This window comes from Canis aureus, chromosome 12 (assembly GCF_053574225.1).
Source record: "Canis aureus isolate CA01 chromosome 12, VMU_Caureus_v.1.0, whole genome shotgun sequence".
Lineage (NCBI taxonomy): Eukaryota > Metazoa > Chordata > Mammalia > Carnivora > Canidae > Canis > Canis aureus.
Genome location: NC_135622.1, coordinates 946,534 through 963,991, shown reverse-complemented (window position 1 = coordinate 963,991; position 17,458 = coordinate 946,534). Strand labels below are relative to the sequence as shown.

Sequence of the window (17,458 nt, the reverse complement as noted above, 5' to 3'; positions counted from 1 at the left end):
TCCGGCCACAGCCCAGGGCCACCATCTGATCAGGGCCAGGACAGCTCTCTGGCCCCTGCAGAAGACCTGAAGCCAAAGCCTCTTAGGAGCCAGTCTGGTGCAGTAAGCCATCCCTGACATGTGCCCTCTTTTTCTCCCTGCCCCATGGCCTAGGAGGAGAAGCAGGTAGCCTTCCTTCTTATCTTGCTAACAAGTCTCTCCCTGGCAGGCTGCCAAGCTCTGGATTTGCCCACAGCTACCAGAAGCTGGCAGGGAGAGGAGCGTGCGCTCTGAGCAGCCAGCCACAGTAGGTAAGGCCACGGGGATGGGACCGGCACTGGGCCTCCAGGGAGTCAGCTGGGGCAGAATGTCCCCAGGGGAGTCCTGAGAATGGGTCCCTCTCCTTTTCCCTGCAATCTGCGCCTACCAGGGCCAGTCTGCACAAATTGTATAAGCATTTCCCTTAGCTGTGCCCTGACATTCTTTAGGTGTTCTTTGCAGTTGAAAAATATTTGCTTTTCCAGTAAATGTGTGTAAAATGGAAATATTCGCTTCCCGAGTAGCAATGAGACCATTGCTTAGGCACCAGAAGCATGAGACCCATAGCTACAAATAATTCCAGGTACGGCTCGGTAGCAGCCCGCACTTAGCCTGGTCTAGATAATGATTCGTTGTTTGGGCTGCTCTAACTTTGCACAAGGCGGTTCCCTCTGAGTTGTTCAGGGGAGACTGCACATTCATACATGGAGCTTTCCCAAAGTCACAGACTGCTACTTCTTCCTCCAACACCTTCCTTCCATGCCCTCTGAACATATTTTAGCATCTGCACCACTGATGGCCTGGTCTTGCAGGCCAGTGACTGGACAGAAATGGAGGCTGAGAGTGGTGCCTGGGCTGGCACGATGTGGACGGTGGGGTTTGCAGATGGGGAGCCTAATGCCCTCATGGGCTGTAGCACCTCTGGTAGCCCAGCCCAGGGCACATCTTTCCTCTTCCAGCAGCATGGGTAGTAGAAAAGAGGGAACTGGGAGCTCTTGTTCCTTCTATCACCATACAGAACAATCTCCTTGAGCCTCAGCTGCTCTGTCTGTAAGTGGGGAAAACAGCACTCCGTGTTTAAAGACATGAAAGCTGGGACGCCCAGGTGGCTCAGTGGTTGAGTGTCTGCCTTTGTTCGGCTCAGGTCGTGATCTCTGGGTCCTGGGATGGAGCCCCATGTCAGGCTCCCTGCTCAGACAGGGTTCTGCTTCTCCCTCTCCCTCTGATCCACCCCCCTGCTTGTTCTCTCTCTCTCTCTCTCTCTCTCTCTCTCCTCTCTCTCTCTCAAATAGATAAAATCCAAAGTGAATCTTTCCTTTGGAACCCAGAGACCTCCCAGCATATAAGCCATGTGGTCCCTCTGCCATTTCCCCTGGAATTAGGATTGTGGGAGACAGAGGAGCCCAGGGCCCCGTCTGAGGTGGATGGAGGATTAAAGCTAGGAGTTAGAGCCTTCTGAGAGTAGCTAGGCCTCACTCCAGTGCTGTCCCCGCCATCCTGCTGTGTGCACTCTCAGACACGTAGTCTCTGCTCAGCACCTGCAGACCTGCCTGCCAGGCAAGGTCCTCTGCCTGGGGAGACACAGCTCAGCAGTGACATCTGAACACATTCCAATGGCACATGTTTATCTCTAGGGTCAGCCTTTCCTGTTGGTGCTCTGGAGGTGTGGAGGAGCGGGGAGGAGGCTGGGGATGGCTGCTGGCAGGCACGGGAGGTGGAGGCAGGAGGGTAGTGGGGGTGTGGACCTCCCTCTTGGAAGGCCTATGTTTGATGAAGCTTCCAGACTGCATGTGGCCACATGTGTCTCTCCTCATGTCAGTGTGAGCTCCTCGGCTCTTCTGCTGCCAGTGGAGATGGGCACTGCTTCGCCCAGGGATACACCTTCCAGAGCTGGCAGGGACGCCATGGGTGGGGACCTCCAGGTGGGGGCCACAGGAAATAGAGCCAGTAGAGCAGCAGTGTTTCCATTGTTTAGTTTAGGATGCGAGCTCTGTTGGGACACAACTGGTTCTGCCTCTCCCTTTGAGCTCAGTCGTTGGTGCCAGGACCTCCAGGCTTTGGCACTGGGACAAAGGGGGCCACCCTCCCTGACTGGGCTGGGCAAACCCCATGAGTTTGATACCCTTAAGACACCATTTCCAGAAGCTTTACCCTCTCCCTCAGGACAAGTACTCGCCACACAGGAATCCCCACCAGCAGAGGGCAAATGCTGAGCTGCCTTCCAGAGGGTTCCACCCCAGCTCTGGATTGCTTTGAGAAAAGTGTGTTTGCAGCCAATGTCAGAGATAATCTCATCCTCCCTCCAGGCTGACTTTTGGGGGACAGTAGAGAGGAGGTTGAACTATTTGATTCTTCTTCAGCAAGAATGAATGTCCCCCATCCCCTGTCCTCAGCCTAGGAATATCTACTCATGTTTATATAACTATGGCAACAGGCTTTATTCTCTACCACTTAAGCCCTTAAAAAAAAAAAAAAAGAGAAAGAAAGAAAGAAAGAAAGAAAGAAAGAAAGAAAGAAAGAAAGAAAGAAGAAAGAAAGAAGAAAGAAAGAAAAAAGAAAGAAAGAAAAATGGGAAGCAGTCCTTTTTCCTGCTGCCTTCTGCTCTGCCCAGAAGACAGAGCTACCTCTTCAGAAGTAAGGTGACACACAGCCCCATGCACGCTGGTGCAGTGTCAGCCTTCTCAAGGGCGAGTTTGCAATGGCCCAACATTGTGAAAGGACTTAAGGGTTTGACACCCATTTTCTTCCAGAATCCTGTGGGAACCACAAAGTAATAGACCTCTGACTTGCCTGGGACCTCTCTTTGGAGCACTGCACTGAGATTATGGTCATCAATTTTTTTTTTCTTTCCATCTCCTGACCTTAAAAGTAGATGGGTTTTGTAATGTGTAAAATTGTTGTATCACTGTGTCATACACCTGAAACTGGGATATTATGTCAACTATACTTTATTTTTTTTAATTTTTATTTATTCATGAGATAGAGAAAGAGAGAGAGAGAGAGAGAGAGAGGCAGAGACACAGGCAGAGGGAGAAGCAGGCTCCATGCACCGGGAGCCCGACGTGGGATTTGATCCCGGGTCTCCAGGATCGCGCCCTGGGCCAAAGGCAGGTGCTAAACCGCTGCGCCACACAGGGATCCCATACTTTAATTAAAAATAGGATTTTTTTTTAAGTGGATGGAATGCAATCTGGCTGTGCTAACAATATATCCTTTATCTCTGAGATGGGATTCCTCTTGTCCTGACTACTGCAAAGATCATTGTCAAAACAGCGTTTTGCAGGGAGTATAAAAGTGTCAGGCTCACATGGGTTTACCTATAAGCAAGGGAAGCTGAGGCCAGTAAAAGGAAAGCATTTGTGCATGTTGGGCTGTGCTGTCAGCAGGTTAGGGGTGCTAACCACTCAGCCTAAGGTTCTTACCAGGAGATCAGCCTGCGTGCATCTCTTGGAGTTTGAACTGTGGCCATGCAAGAGGATTCCAGTCCCGGAGCTCTCAGGGGTGGAGAAGCTGGGGTTTACACCTGCCACTAAAGACTACTTCAACCACAGACCCACAAATGTTTCTTGGCTGCCTTCTTCTCTGCCACTGTGCTGGGTGCTGAGCTCTAACAGTGGGCAAGGCCCACAGGGGTGGGGAACCCTTTTGTGGTGTTTCTCTCAGTATAAGAGAATGTGTGGGTTATATAGTGGCCAGATCCCCCTTTCAATCAGAATCCTGGGAGATTCAACTCCAGAAATGGTTCAGTCAGTCTGGGCACCTCAGCTCCATCCTTGAGGCTGGGTTCCACTGTGAACACACCTGGGGTCGCACAGAAAGGCACCCACCCCCCTGGGGATCTCGGGCCCCCAAGTGCGAGGAAGCCGGCGGGCTGGGTCTTGCACGGAGCCCAGAGGACCCGCGGGCCCGATCGCCCGGTAACCTACTGCCCCGGAGAGCAGGAGGACCTGAAATGTCAGGCTTCGTAGCTCGGAACGCCAGAGAAGATTCTCAGCTCCATCCTGCGGCCCTCGGGTTGTCTGACGGACGAGGCCGCCGCCGGATCCTGAGCAGGGAGAGCGAAAGGAGCGCGGGTCCCCGGGCTGGGCAAGAGGCCACGGAGACGCAGGCCTCAGACTGAATTCTGACCCGCCTGCGCCTCTTCTTTCTTTTCTCCATCCTTCGGGTACCGCTGTTGCTGCTTCGTCCTAAGGGGGGGGGGGGGACTCAGGAAGAGGCCCAAAGACACGGGCAAGGAAGGTCCCCTGTACCCAGGGACCCGGGGTGATGGGGAGGCATCGAATGGACTCTGCAGGCTCCCTTCTGAAGATGCTCACTGGTGTCCTTCCTGCCTCTCCTGCCGTTCGGCAGCAAGCGGGAGGGGCTCTCTGCTGACCGCAGCGCCTGCATTTTCGGCCCCTTCTTCCCGCATCTGCACGGTTCGGTCGCGGAGACCACAGACTCCACCTGGGGCGAGCCTTCTTCCTTAGTTACCTTGAAACCACAGGTCGCTAATTGGTCTAATTACTCGGGGGTTGTGCCGCAGCGCCCCCTGCGGGCCGGGGCGGGAGGCGCGGCGTCTGGACGCCCGGAGGGGACCCGCCCTCGCCCCGCGGAGGGACCCCCCAGGCGCGCCCGCCCGCAGCTCCCGCCCGCGGTCCAGGCGGTTCCGCCGAATGGAATCGGAGCAACTTCGAGTCCCCCCAGTCCCCGAGCAAGAGTCGGGCTCCGTGAGCCTGGAAAGGGAAGTATTGGGAGGAGAAGGGCCGATTCCTCCCTTTCCGCCCGCCCTGCTGGAGCAGCTCCCGCCCCATTACCCCGTTTCCTGCGCGCAGAACCACTGCCCGAGGTCAGTTGGTTTGTCCCCGCTCGTCCCGTCCGTCCCCTCCCTTACCGCGCGCGTGTTCTGGGCCGGGGGTCTCCGTCCCGACCCGCGTCTCCAGCCTCACCCCCCGCGCGGAGCCAGCGGAGCCCACCGGGGTTCTGCGCCGGGGCGGGCGGCCCGGGCGGCGGCTCCTCGGCCCCACGCTGAGGCCGGGCTGCGGGACCCGCGCTCGCAGACTCCGGCCCGCTGCGGGGTTCGGGGCGGCTGACGGGCGGCTCGGGTGGAGGATGCTCCTTTTCTGGTCGGAGTTTGGAGACAGGGTTGAGACGAGGCCCGGGAACGCGTCCCCCTCGGCGCACGGGGATCACGCGCGCTGCGGGGCCGTCGGTGCAGCCCCGAGCCCCGAGCCCCCCGCCCCGCCCCGCCCGCCCCCGGAGCCGCGGCCCCAGCCGCGCGCCCCCCCGCCTCGGGGTCCCCGCGCCGCGCCCCGCCCGCGCCCCCCGCGCGTCCGTCTCATTGGCTGCAGGCGTCCCCCCTGAATTCTCATAGGCTGCCCCACTTTTCCTCCGCCCCCCGCACGGACCGCGCGCAGCCAGCGCCGGCGGAGCCGCTCCGAGTCGGGCCGGGGCGCGGGGCGCGGGGCGCGGGGCGCGGGGCGATGGACTGCTACCTGCGCCGCCTCAAGCAGGAGCTGGTGAGAGCGCGGCGGGCCGGCCGGGGCGGGGAGGGCGGGGCGGGGCGGGCCGGGGAGGGGGGACGGCTGCGCCCCGACGGCACCTGGCCGCGCCGGGCCGAGGGGCGGGGGCCGCGAGGAGACTCGCAGCCGAGGGTTGCGGGAGGCGCCCAGAGCAGGCGGCGAGATGCGGGGCGCCCCGAGGACGGACGCTGCCGGGGCCCGCTGGCCGGCGGGGAGCCCCCGGGCCTGGCAGAGCCGGCGCGGCCGCGGGGGCAGGCGGCGGGCGGGGGCCGGGGCGCGTCCAGCAGGGAGGGGCCGCGGCTGCAGGGCCGGGGGAGGCCCGCGCGGGAGGAGGGCGCCGCGGGGCGGGGGCGGGGAGCCCAGCCCGGCCCCGGGGTCGCCCGAGTGAGGGGAGGGGCGCCCCAGCCCTGCCAGGCGGCCTCGCACCAACTTCGTGGACCCTCCAGCCCCGCACACACACCTGCCACCTGGTCCCTGCGCCCACCCGAATTCACGCGTGGGCGCCCCAAGACCTCGCCCCCACCCCTCTCCCCCAGTCGACCCCCTCCCGTGATTTTGCCTCTGCCTCTTTTTGTTCCTTTAGTTTCCCTCCTCGCTATTCTCCCCCAGTCTGTCTTCCCACTTTCCAGAGCCGGGCGCACCCAGCCCCAGCCCCAGCCCCAGCCCCAGCCCCAGCAGCAGACCTGGCTGCAGATTCCATGACAGCCTCTCCCCCCTGCAGGCTCTGTCCTCCTCCTCTCACCACCACAGAACTTGGCAGCTGTAGAGGGGCCAGTCTGGGGGTGGGGGCCGGGCAGCTTGCAGAGCAGGTGTCCTCCCGAGCTCCCTGGTCAAGGCCCGCAGGCACTTGTCCTGTCTGTTCCACTGCAGACTCTGCCTTCTCAGGGCAAAGGTCACTTCTCGGGGACTTCCTCCCCAATCCCTTTTTGCGGTGACTCTCAGATGGGAAAGTTACTCAGAGAAGTGCAGCTTCAGTGAGGGATGGAGGAGTCTCCACCAGGTCCCGTCCCCTGCTAGGGCCCCTGCTAGTTTTCCCGCAGTTCCCATGCTGGTTTGGGGATGGTCAGCCCAGCACCCCCCGCCCCAACTCTGACTCTTCCCATTCATTTGTCCACTACCAGAAAGAAAAGTCAAGGTCATCACAGATAATGTCTGAAGTCCAAGGCCCATGCTGAAAAAAGAATCTAATAGAGTCCTCTTTTTATGCTTGGAATCTGGGACCACACCACCCACCTCAGGATCTGCTTTAATAGAGGGTTTGTGGGTGTTCCTGGCATAGGCTTGAATTTTAAAATCCTACTGATTTGCATTTTTTATAGCACCCTAGGTGGGAGGGGTTGAGGGGAGGAAGACAGTCTGTGGATGCCAGGAGAATAAAAAAGGCAAATAGGAATCTGCACAGAACTGAGCTCCAGGTCTTGATTTGCACCCTCTCCTGCCAAGGACTTGAGCCCCCGTCCCCAGGAGAAGGAAGGGGAGAGGCTGAAGTCACCGAGTTCCCCATTAGCTTTCATTTGGCCCTTTGTCTGAGCAGTTTCAGCCTTTGACTCTTTTGGAGAGGAAGCCAAATGCCTGGCCTGAGGCCCAGAATGACACTCAGATGGGAGATCTCGGCACCCTCGCCTCCCCCACTCCCGGGTGCTCCGCCTCCTCCCCAGTGCCAGGCTGCCCAGAAATAAGACAGAGCAAGTGACGGGAATTAGAGTCTCCTTTGCTCCCCAACACCTCAGCCTAGTGCTTAGGTAGCGGAACCGAATCTCAGTGCCTCGGTTTTCCTTGGTGGGATGAAGAGGAAAGTAGAGCTTTGAGTTAGTTAGCCCAGGCTCAGCCCTTTGGCTTCTCTGAAGGCTGTGGGGATTGACTTCGGTGCAGCTCGTTTGTGACTAGAGTGGGAAGATTTTTTTTTTTTTTGGTTGGGGGGGGGTGGGCGGTTGGGAAGATTTTATTCAGAACTCAGGCCTGCAATGGGGTGGGAAAGGCATACTGTGTGTCATGAGCTTGTGAGGGTGGGGGCAGGCAGTGGGGCCCGCGTGTTATCCCAGGTAGAGGAGGACTCCGTTGACGGCTTTGCCTCAAGTTAGTATGTGCTCAGGAGTGGCATTCGTGATACCAGTCAGGGTCCACGTTCATTTATGCCGCTAAATCCCTTCCAGATGCCTGCGTTCTACAGATAACCGGGTTAACCCGCTGGAAAAGGAAACATTAACAGGTTGTGAAATTATTTTTGTGAAGGGTATTCTGTGTCTCCCTCCTGCATCCTGGCCCCATCCTTGGCCCAGAAAATCTAGTCAAGGAGTGTGGGTTCCTGAAAACCAAAGTAGCAGAATTCCTCAATTTCTCGGAGCCGACAATGTGCACTGTAACAAGTGAGCACTGTGGGGTGGCTAAGGGTTTGGGGATCCTGGCTCAGTTAGGCTGGTGTCTAGAGAACCTTCCCCCTGCCTGGAAGGGGACAGGGATCCATTTTAGGGATGACACATGGCAGGAGAGTAGTAAGGGCTGACACACTTCCTCATTAGGAGGGGGTCAGGGCTTAACAGCTCAGCAGGGAGCATCTCTCTCTCCCCTCCAGCCGCCAGAGGGGCCCTGCATGAACACAAGGCCTTGGGACCAGCTGTTCTTACACACTGCTCCCTTGAGGGCTTCCAACAAATGGGGTAGACACAGGAACACAGAAGCCACAGCTGTAAGATGCTCATAGGGTGTTCCTCATGAGTCAGTGTCAGTGTGGAGCACATAGAGCGTGTAAAGGCCGAGTGATAGGGGCTCATGAAGTCTATCCAGGCCGGGAGGGCTTCCTTGAGGAGGAGGAGGTTGATGGAGGCCAGCTTCTGTAAGGCCTGTCCCAGCTGACTGACGCATGATGAGGCAGCAGAGGGACTTCTCTGGGGGTCAGAGATGGTCCTTGTAGGACAATTTGGTATTCCTAGAAGGCGTTTATCTAGCCAGGAATGGCCACAAGTTCAGGAGGTTCTGACCTGCGGAGGAGGACAAGGACCTAGAAGCAAGATAAGGACAAAAGAAGGTGATAGAAGAGATACAGGAGGAGCAGCCCTCAGCTCTGGAGACCAAAGAGCAGATTTCCTGTGGCAGAAAACAGCTTTAGCCAAGGATCTCCTAATGTGGCCTCCTTTGGTGTTTAGAGCTAAGGGGAGGAACGGGGTGGGGCTAGTGAGGGAGGAGTGTGGGCGTGGGACTTGGGGGCAGGCCAGCTTGAACTCAGCCCCTGGCTCTGTGTCACCTAGGCAGATCACTTAAGCCCCCTGTGTGAGGGGGGCTTTTCTCATCTGTAAAATGGGATTTTTAATTTTTAAAAAAAATTTATTAATTTATTTGGCAGAGAGAGAAAGCGCATGAGAGCAAACACAAGTAGGCAGAGCAGCAGGAGAGGGAGAGGGGGCAGCAGGCTCCCTGCCAAGCAGGGGACGTGGGGCTCCATCCCAGGGCCCTGGCATTGTGACCTGAGCCAAAGGCAGACGCTTCACCATTTGAGCCCCAGGCCCCCCTAAAATGGGGTTTATTTATTTTTTATTTTTTTTAAAGATTTTATTTATTCATGAGAGACAGAGATAGAGAGAGAGAGAGGCAGAGATACAGGCAGAGGGAGAGGCAGGCTCCATGCAGGGAGCCCGACGTGGGACTCGATCCGGGGTCTCCAGGATCACGCCCTGGGCTGAAGGCAGGCACTAAACCGCTGAGCCACCAGGGCTGCCCTAAAATGGGGTTTTAAACGCACCCACTTTACGCAGCCAGTGTGAAGATGAAATGGCAGCTGTCCATTCTCAGTGCACAACAGAGGGCCCATTGTGTCTTAGGCACACAGCACACTCCTGACAGGTCCATCGCACTGGCGTGCACGAGTCACTCATTCCAGGACACATGAATGGAGTTCATCTGATGTTTAAAGCACCTGACCGGACGTGAGCACTTGGTCACAAATATACACAGACAGGAATCCTGCCTTCAGGGAACTCGCTGTCCAGTGGGGGAGGTAATAAAAATACCACCTGTTGATGTCGACACTCCCCGATACGCCAAGCATATAATGGGCCGTGTCATTTACTTGCCAGAGCAACTGGAAGAAGCTGTACTTCCAGTATTCCCATTCTATAAAGGAGACATGGGGGGTCAAGTGACTTGGCCAAGGTCGTAGCCGGTGAGACAGAGCCAGACTTCAAACCTAGCCAGTGACCGCAGAACTTACCAGCACATGTAAGCATGAGCCCCGCACAGAAGTAGGGGGTGTGGGCTACGTGAAAGGCCAGGCACAGTGCTGTGAGAAGGGAGAGATGATGTCCAGCCAGGGGATCAGGGAAAACTCTGGGGAGAGGTAGCGTTTGAGCTTGACCTTGAGGGATAAGCGGAGAAGTGAATGGGAGGAAAATAGCATTCCAGGCAGATAATGAAGCAACAGGAGCAATGGGCAGAGATGGAAGTAGTGGGGCCCTGGAGGGCCGTGTGGCGGGGATGCTGGGAGACTGCCGCAGTTCGGCTGAGGACATGGGCCTGTGCGGAGATGTTGGTGAGCATCGGGGCTGGGAGAGGTGCTGAGAGCAGCCCATGGGGACCTTGGGTGCTGTGCAAGAGCCTGCCCTTCTCTGTAGCATTGTGAGGAACCTGCTGAGAGGTGTGCCCTGGTGTCTCAGAGGTGCAGGGGGAGTTGGGGGGGGGAGCAGGGCGGGGGAGGATGAGGCTGCAGGATGAGCTATGTGGTTATGACAGAGCTCACACAGGGGACTGTGACGGCCTGGAGCAGAGAGTAGAGGAGGAAGATGACCCTGCAGGTCTGCATCAGATGGCCCGCAGAGGACAGGAGCTGACGCCGGCTGCTGGTTGGGGGAGGCCAGCTCCTTGCGGGACAGGACTGGCCCCCTCCAGTGGCTGCCCCTTGCCCCAGCATATGCCCCCCCATAGATCTTCCAGTCAGGAGCTGGCTCATCCGTTGCACACTTCCTTCTTTCTTTACCCTCCACCCTCCTCCAGCTCTTGGCACAGTTGCTGCTTTACCTTCCTGTCGCACGTTGCAGCCAAGAGCAGGGCACCCTGAAGGTCCCCATTCACTGGACAGGAGAACAGGCCAATTGGCAGAAGCAGGGCTTTTCCCATTTCCGGCCCTGAACCTCCTAGTGGCGTCCAGAGGGGCTGAAGGAACTGTGTGGGGGTCTTGTGAGTCACGGGGCGGCGGGGGGAGCGAGGCAGGGCATGCTCCAGGGCCACGGGCGAGGCCGGAGCCTGTGTCAAAGGATTCTGGCGGAGCCGAGAGGGCGTGAGATGGATGGTTGGACGGCACAGCTGGGGTACCCATCGGGGACCTAGGAGAGGCTCAGGAAGGTTGCTGGGGATGCTGGCATCCCACTCCCACCCTCTGCCCCCCCCCATTGCCCACAGGCCAGGCGAGTGCCCAGGTGACGGCGCTGTACGTGGGCAGCTGCAGCTGACCCCACCACCTCTGGAGGGCACAGGGCTGCAGGTGTGGGGTGGGGGATCTGCTTTCTGGCGGCATCTTCCCCTTTGGCTCCAAACAGACACGTCCTTCCTCCTCCATGTGATTCAGGGGAGAGGCGCTGTCGGTGGAAAGCAACCGAATTGGGTGTTGACCCTCCAAGGCTCCACGCTCCTCCTCCCTCCCACTCCAGGATAACTGCGCTTTCCACTTTGCCATAGCATTGACTATCCTGGTCTCTTCTCACAACAGCCTGGTGAGGCCGAGAAGCCACATCCTGATGACCTGGAATACCCATTGGCCTGTCTGTGGGGCTGGCTTGGGGTCCCAGTCTTCCCACCAATACACCTTGGGGCCCGGGCAATAGATCTGTCTTTCTGCTGGAGGCGCCCAGGTGATGTCAAGTGATCATCAGATGACAAACTTGGAGTTTTAGATAGTTACGTTCTGTTTATGGCAAGTATATGCATTTCATATAAGTTCCTACCCCAATACATTTGTTTATACCAGCAGTTAGCTTTACACGAAACATTAAGTAGGAATATGTAGGTCATACATAGGGTGAAAATGGCAAAGGAAGTCTAGGGAAGGGTGCTGAGGAAGAAAACCCACTTCTCAGAGCCTGTTCCTTCCTTCCTTCCTTCCTTCCTTCCTTCCTTCCTTCTTTCCTTCTTTCCTTTCCTTCTTTCTTTCTTTCTTTCTTTCTTTCTTTCTTTCTTTCTTTCTTTCTTTCTTTCTTTCTTTCTAAGATTATATTTATTTATTCATGAGAGACACACACACACACACACAGAGAGGCAGAGGGAGAAGCAGGCTCCCTGTGGGGAGCCCAATATGGGACTCAATCCCAGAACCCAGGATCACACCCTGAGCCAAGGCAGATGCTCAGCCGCTGAGCCACCCAGGGGCCCTGTAGATCCTGTTTCTTGATCCATACAGTGGGGTATCTGACAAAGCAAGAGGGCAGAGCTTATCACTGTATAGCCAGAGGGCTCCAGGTTGGCGGCTGGGACTCCGTGGGCTCCTTACAGATGCTCGGAGGGTGCATGCCCAGTGGCCTTCCAGCTCTCCTACACGGAGGAAGTGTGAACTGCAGTGGGAAAGCCTGAAGCACGACATGAAGAACAGCTTTAGAATGAAACTTTTTGAGGCCTAGGATGTGCCCGGATGGAGGAGATGCTGGGTGGGTGCAGGGGGTGCTGGCAAGGACAGTGGTGAGAGCCTCCTGGGGTTTTCAGCACGGAATCGCTCCCAGATGTGCTGTTGAGTGGAACCGGTCAGCCCTGGCATGTGTGCACATCAGTGGGACCAGGGCTGCACAGGGTGTGGGGAGGGGGATGGCTGTTAGATCCACTCCCACTCAGACCAATCTGAACCAGTTAGACCCTCTTAGGACTTTTCCAAGTGGCCCTTGAGGGCAGGTTGGGTGTGATTGGGCCCTGTCCTGAAGACGGGCCTGAAGCTCTGGCATTGGAAGGCTGGGGAAGAGTTCAGCCCACTACAGCCCAGAGTTTGGGATTTAGCGGTGGCAATTTCTGCTTTGGGATCTTCTCTGATTAGGCCTCTCCCCTCTGCTTCCCTCCTCCCCCCACCCCCCTCCCCGGCTCCCTCTAAGCTTCTGAAGGCAAGAGAAATCCTGGGATCTGAGAAGGTCCCACACTCCAGAGCAAGACAGAAGCTTGCCCTCTGGCTCTTTCTCCCTGGGTGACATCATTCCCCTTGGGGCCAGGAAAGGCAGCTTGCTCAGTGGAGACCCAGCTGATGCTCCTGCCTCCCCGACTGCCTCCCCTACACTTCCTTCTCCTCTGGCCTTCCCTCCCACAGCTGCCTTCTGCACTCAGTGTCTGCACGGTGGCTGGACAGCCAGGCCGGCCTGAGAATGGGCAAGAGGGCGTGGGGTTTCCCTTTCCCTCTTGGGCTCTTACTCTGTGGGGGCAGGGGTGGCTGGGACAGAAGGAGCAGGGCAGCGACAAGTTCCTCCTTGATGGGACCCAGCCGATGAACAGGATCCTATCGTTGCTGTGTGTTAAGGTCTCCCGAGGAAGAACTGTCCTGGAAGTTCCTAGAAGTCTTATGATAACCCTAAGCACTCCCCCCGGGCCATGCGTACACACTCATTATGTCACCTCAGCTGGCCAGAGCTTTAGGAAGCAGAAACTCTTATTCCCATTTTGAAGAACGAAGGAAGTGAGCAGCAGTTTAAACCGCCAGGGCAGGTCCCACAGCTTCTGTGGAGCAGAGTGGGGATTTGAACTCCGTGCGTTCTATCTCTAGAACCCAAGACCTTAACAACACAGGGTCTCACTTTCCACCCGGGTATAATTCCATCTCCTGTTAACCTAAATGGGGCTTCTGTTTCCCGGGCGGCTCCACATTCATACATACCCACACAGTCATTCTCCCTGGAAAAGGGTACAAAATGTCAGCGTTATTTCCTCAGGATTTTTCCATACTGGAAGAGATTGAATGGGGGCATTTCATTCCTCCCACTGCCTCTGATCTGACCTGGACTGTGTTCAGCCTTCTGGAAGGAAGCCTGCAAGCCTCAGACTCCTTGCCTGTTGGTGAAATGAAGCCACTAGCCATCTCCCTGCCTCTTTCTCCCTGTGGGGTGCGTCATTGTCTGCGGGCAGCACATCTGGAGAGCTGACTTGGGTATTCAGTGGTACTCAATACATGCTTTGTGGGGGTGTGGCAGGGGCAGGGTGCTAGCTAGGACCTGGGGAGACAGTAACAATTTGTGGGTCTTGGGCGCTGCCCTCAGTGGTGGAGGCTCCCTGAACGTTTCATGAACCGCTGAGCACTCACATGTGCAGGAGGCTGGGCGGTGTAAGCCAGCACTGACGGATGGGGGGCGGGGGGGGGGAGCTGTCGCTGTCTCCGAGAAGCTTCCAACACAGCATGGGGCATGCACGGGAACAGACGTGGGCCTCCAGGTGGCACGATCACAGGCGTGGCCTGGGAAGCCTGGCCTGGTGGCCCAAGGGCCTTCCTTCCGGGAGATGGCAAAGCAGATGTGAGGCATCTGGGGACCCGAGTAGGGGCCTTGAGTGGAAAAGCCGAAAGTAGCTCTGAGGTCCGGGTTGAGGTGACAAGGGAAGGGGATCAGAGAAGCAGATGGCAGGCAGAGAGCTCAATGACTGTGGTTTGAGGCTTTGGGTCTCCTTCTCCACAACTCTGCCCTGGGTCTTCCCAGTTGCGGGCCAGCAGCCTCCAAAAGGAGAAGGGGTCAGCAGGCTGGAACCCAGAGGGGTCAGAGCAGGGGTCTGTCCACAGGCACAGCCGCCTCCCAGGCCATGTCCCCTGCTGCTGCAGCCGCCACTGGCCTGTCCCAGGATCACCGTGGCCTGCAGCCACCACCCAGCAAAGCTGTCCTTGCCTTCAGGGACATTAGTCCCTGGGCAGTCGGTGTGGCTGACTCAGTCCCATCCCCCATCCTCCACCCTGCGCTGGCTGCATTGGCAGGGGGGGCCCTGACCCCACAGCCTAAGGGGGTCACCTGCCAGGGCAGTCCTGAGCATCCATGTGCCTGCCATCCTGACCCCCCACCTCTGCACCCGTGGGCTTGGTTCCGTGCGTTAGGACAAGGCTGGGGGTGAGATGATCCCAGTGGGTCCCTGGGGGAGCTTCAGAGATAGCTGGTCCCCTCCCGCCGGGTGTGCTGTTGGGAGCAGAGCAGATCCTGGGCAGGAGCCGGCAGGACCCAGGCCACTGGGACGAGAATGTCATCAGAGCAGCAGTCCCTGCACGGCTGCCACGCGTGGCCCCCATGCACGGCCCTCACCCTCTCAGCCTCCTCCAGCTGCCACCTGGGCCCCGGGCCTCATGCCTATGGGAGGCTGGGAGGCTGACTTGCCTCGTCTCCACTCCTGGCCTGAGCACGGGAGGTGGGCAGAAGGAGCACTGGAGTCGCTGGAGGAGATCAGGTGTTTGGGAGGCAGGGAAGGGGCGAGGAGGGCTGCCGCAGGGAGAGCTGCTGCTCATGGGGCTCTGGGCGCCTTGTCTCCCTCCTGACTCGCCAGGTGTGCACAGGGAAGGAGCCCCAGGCCTACTCTTTGTCTTTGGGAATCTGAGCTCCCTGTCCTGCCCTCCTGTCCCTCTCCTTCGTCTGCTGCCCTGGGGGAGACAAAGGGGCCCCAAAGCCCACGCCAGGGCCAGCCGTGTGAAGTAGCCAGCGCTTGGTAGCATTCCAAGTGGGGCTGCTTGCGTCCCGGGGGTGAGCTGTGACCTCAGGCAGCTGACCTCACCCCCCGCCCCCTCCTTACCTCATTAAAATAAGGACAGTAAGAGCAGCCTTGTGGGATTTATAGGAAGATCATAAGAGGTGGTGCCCAGAGGGCCCTCAGCTCCCTTCCTGTCATGGGGTGAATGCTCCCAACTGTCGCGGCTTCGCCCTGGTCAGCGTCGGGGGTGGTCAGCGTTGGGGAGGCTCCAGAGAGGAGCACGGGCGCGGGAAAGGCCAAAGGCGCCCGGCACAACTCCGTGCACCCTCGAAGCACCCTCAGCTCCACCTCTTACCATCCATGTAACCCTGAGCAAGTCACTGATGGGCTTCGCTCCCTCATCTGTACGGTGGCAACAAGACTGGCCGCCTCCTCGTGGCCTGGTGAGCCCGAAGGTAGACGGGCTGATCTCCGTGTCCATATCTTCAGGGCTGTGCAGCTGCCACTAGTGTTTCTGGGGTGCACCTGTCAGCGTTAAGGCACCTCCTTTCCCAGCTCTGACTCGCTTTGTGCTGGGCCCCACGGAGGGTCAGGGCAGGCTGGAGTGACCCCGCGGGCGTGGGCTTGGGCAGCGAGGGCTCTAGGTCCTGGTGGTGAGGGTGGCGCTCCCACCCCCGTGGCTCCCCATCCTCCGCCCCCCCCCCAGGCTCACCGGCCTGAGCTCCCCCCCACCCCGTGGCTCCCCATCCTCCGCCCCCCCCAGGCTCACCGGCCTGAGCTCCCCCCCACCCCGTGGCTCCCCATCCTCCGCCCCCCCAGGCTCACCGGCCTGCCCTGCGCTTTCCCTCCCCTGCAGGTGTCCATGAAGGAAGTGGGCGATGACTTGCAGGATCAGATGAACTGCATGATGGGTGCCCTGCAGGAACTGAAGCTCCTCCAGGTGCAGGCGGCGCTGGAACAGCTGGACATCTCTGCAGGGAGCACAGCCCCAGGGGGCCCAGGGAGCCCCGGAGCGCAGCCGGAGCCCGCTGGCTGGGCCGCCGCAGCGCAGTGCGCCTCCAGGTGCCTTCCTCTGGGCACCGAGCTTCGGGCCGCCGGCAGCGCGTGCGGGTGCGGGTGCGGGTGCGGGGTGCGGCCCCTCCCCGGGGCACAGCCTGCAGGGCACCAGGGCCGCACGCAGCCGGGGCCAGAGCCACTGGAACCCGAAGACTGGACCTCCACGTTGATGTCCCGGGGCCGGAACCGACAGCCGCTGGTGCTGGGGGACAACGTCTTTGCGGACCTGGTGGGCAACTGGCTGGACCTGCCGGAGCTGGAGAAGGGGGCGGAGAAGGGGGAGATGGGGGAGCCCCGAGGGGAGAGGAGCCAGCCCCGGGAGCTGGGCCGCAGGTTCTCTCTCACGGCGAACATCTTTAGGAAGTTCCTGCGCAGCGTGCGGCCGGACCGGGACAGGCTGCTGAAGGAGAAGCCGGGCTGGGCAGCCCCCGCGGCCTCCGAGCCCAGGGCCGCCCGCTCGCACAAGGCCAAGAAGCGGAGCCATCCCAAGGGCCCCGGACGGCTCCCCTTCCCGGGCACCGCAGGGCCCAGACGCGGGGAAGGCCCCGCCACCAGCTGCCCCAAGGCCCTGGAGCCGTCGCCTTCTGGCTTTGATGTCAACACGGCTGTTTGGGTCTGAGTCCCGGAGACAGAAAGTTGACCGAGCCCCAGAGCGGCCCCGTGTGCCGGGAAGCGTGGGCTGCGGGCGCTATGGCTTTCGAAAGCCGAACTCCTGAGTTCCTTTCCCCCAGGAAGGAGGGCGAGACAGCGAGAGTGTCTGGAGCTGAGGGTTGTGTATGGTTGAGTCAGGCTGGGGGGGGGGGGCTGTTGAGGAGGTGAGGGCTCCTGGGCATGGAGAGACGTGGCAGGGGGGTACTCACCTTGGGGCTGCAGGTGACGAGAGGGGCAGGAACAGAGCAGTGGGCAATCTTGATCCTTCCCTGCCCCCAAAGACCTCAGTTGAACATTCTGTAAGATTAGAGTGCTGGGGTCTCTGGTCCCCCCCAGAGGCTCCCAATAAAGACCTCGTCTGTGTCTCTGTCATCCCCAACCTCATCACCGTGGGCTCCTTGGCACAGGCGTGCAACGCCAGCCCTCCCGGGATTGGGAGCAGGAGAGAGGAGCCTTCCCCATCCCACCTCTCCCTGTCGCCTTCAAGATTCCGGCCACACCCGGGCCTGAAAAATGGGTGGAGTGGACCTGCGGGGACCTAGAGATGGCCCTGGATCTTTCAAAGGCACAGGAAAGATGTGTACAGCACTTTTTTTTGTTATTGTTTGTCTTTAAAGATTTTATTT

The 17,458-nt window shown here is 58.8% G+C and overlaps 1 protein-coding gene and 1 long non-coding RNA gene across 3 annotated transcripts; one reads left to right on the top strand and one right to left on the bottom strand.

The window, feature by feature from the left end:
* Positions 1-2,948: 2,948 nt before the first annotated feature.
* Positions 2,949-5,148, bottom strand: LOC144324766 (uncharacterized). Its single transcript, XR_013390193.1, has 3 exons — positions 4,892-5,148; positions 4,335-4,491; positions 2,949-4,205 (listed from the first exon to the last, which is right to left on the bottom strand). It is a non-coding gene; the product is annotated as an uncharacterized LOC144324766 (long non-coding RNA).
* A 253-nt stretch (positions 5,149-5,401) lies between these two features.
* On the top strand, positions 5,402-17,204 carry INKA2 (inka box actin regulator 2). Of its 2 annotated transcripts, XM_077916078.1 has the most exons (3): positions 5,431-5,516; positions 13,403-13,573; positions 15,982-17,204. In XM_077916078.1, exons 1-3 carry the CDS (start codon positions 5,481-5,483, stop codon positions 16,798-16,800), a joined length of 1,026 nt encoding a protein of 341 aa, XP_077772204.1. In that variant the 5' UTR covers positions 5,431-5,480; the 3' UTR covers positions 16,801-17,204. The 2 variants fall into 2 exon arrangements, with proteins under 2 accessions (XP_077772205.1, XP_077772204.1); XM_077916079.1 differs by lacking the exon at positions 13,403-13,573 and having other exon boundaries at positions 5,402-5,516.
* Positions 17,205-17,458: the final 254 nt, after the last annotated feature.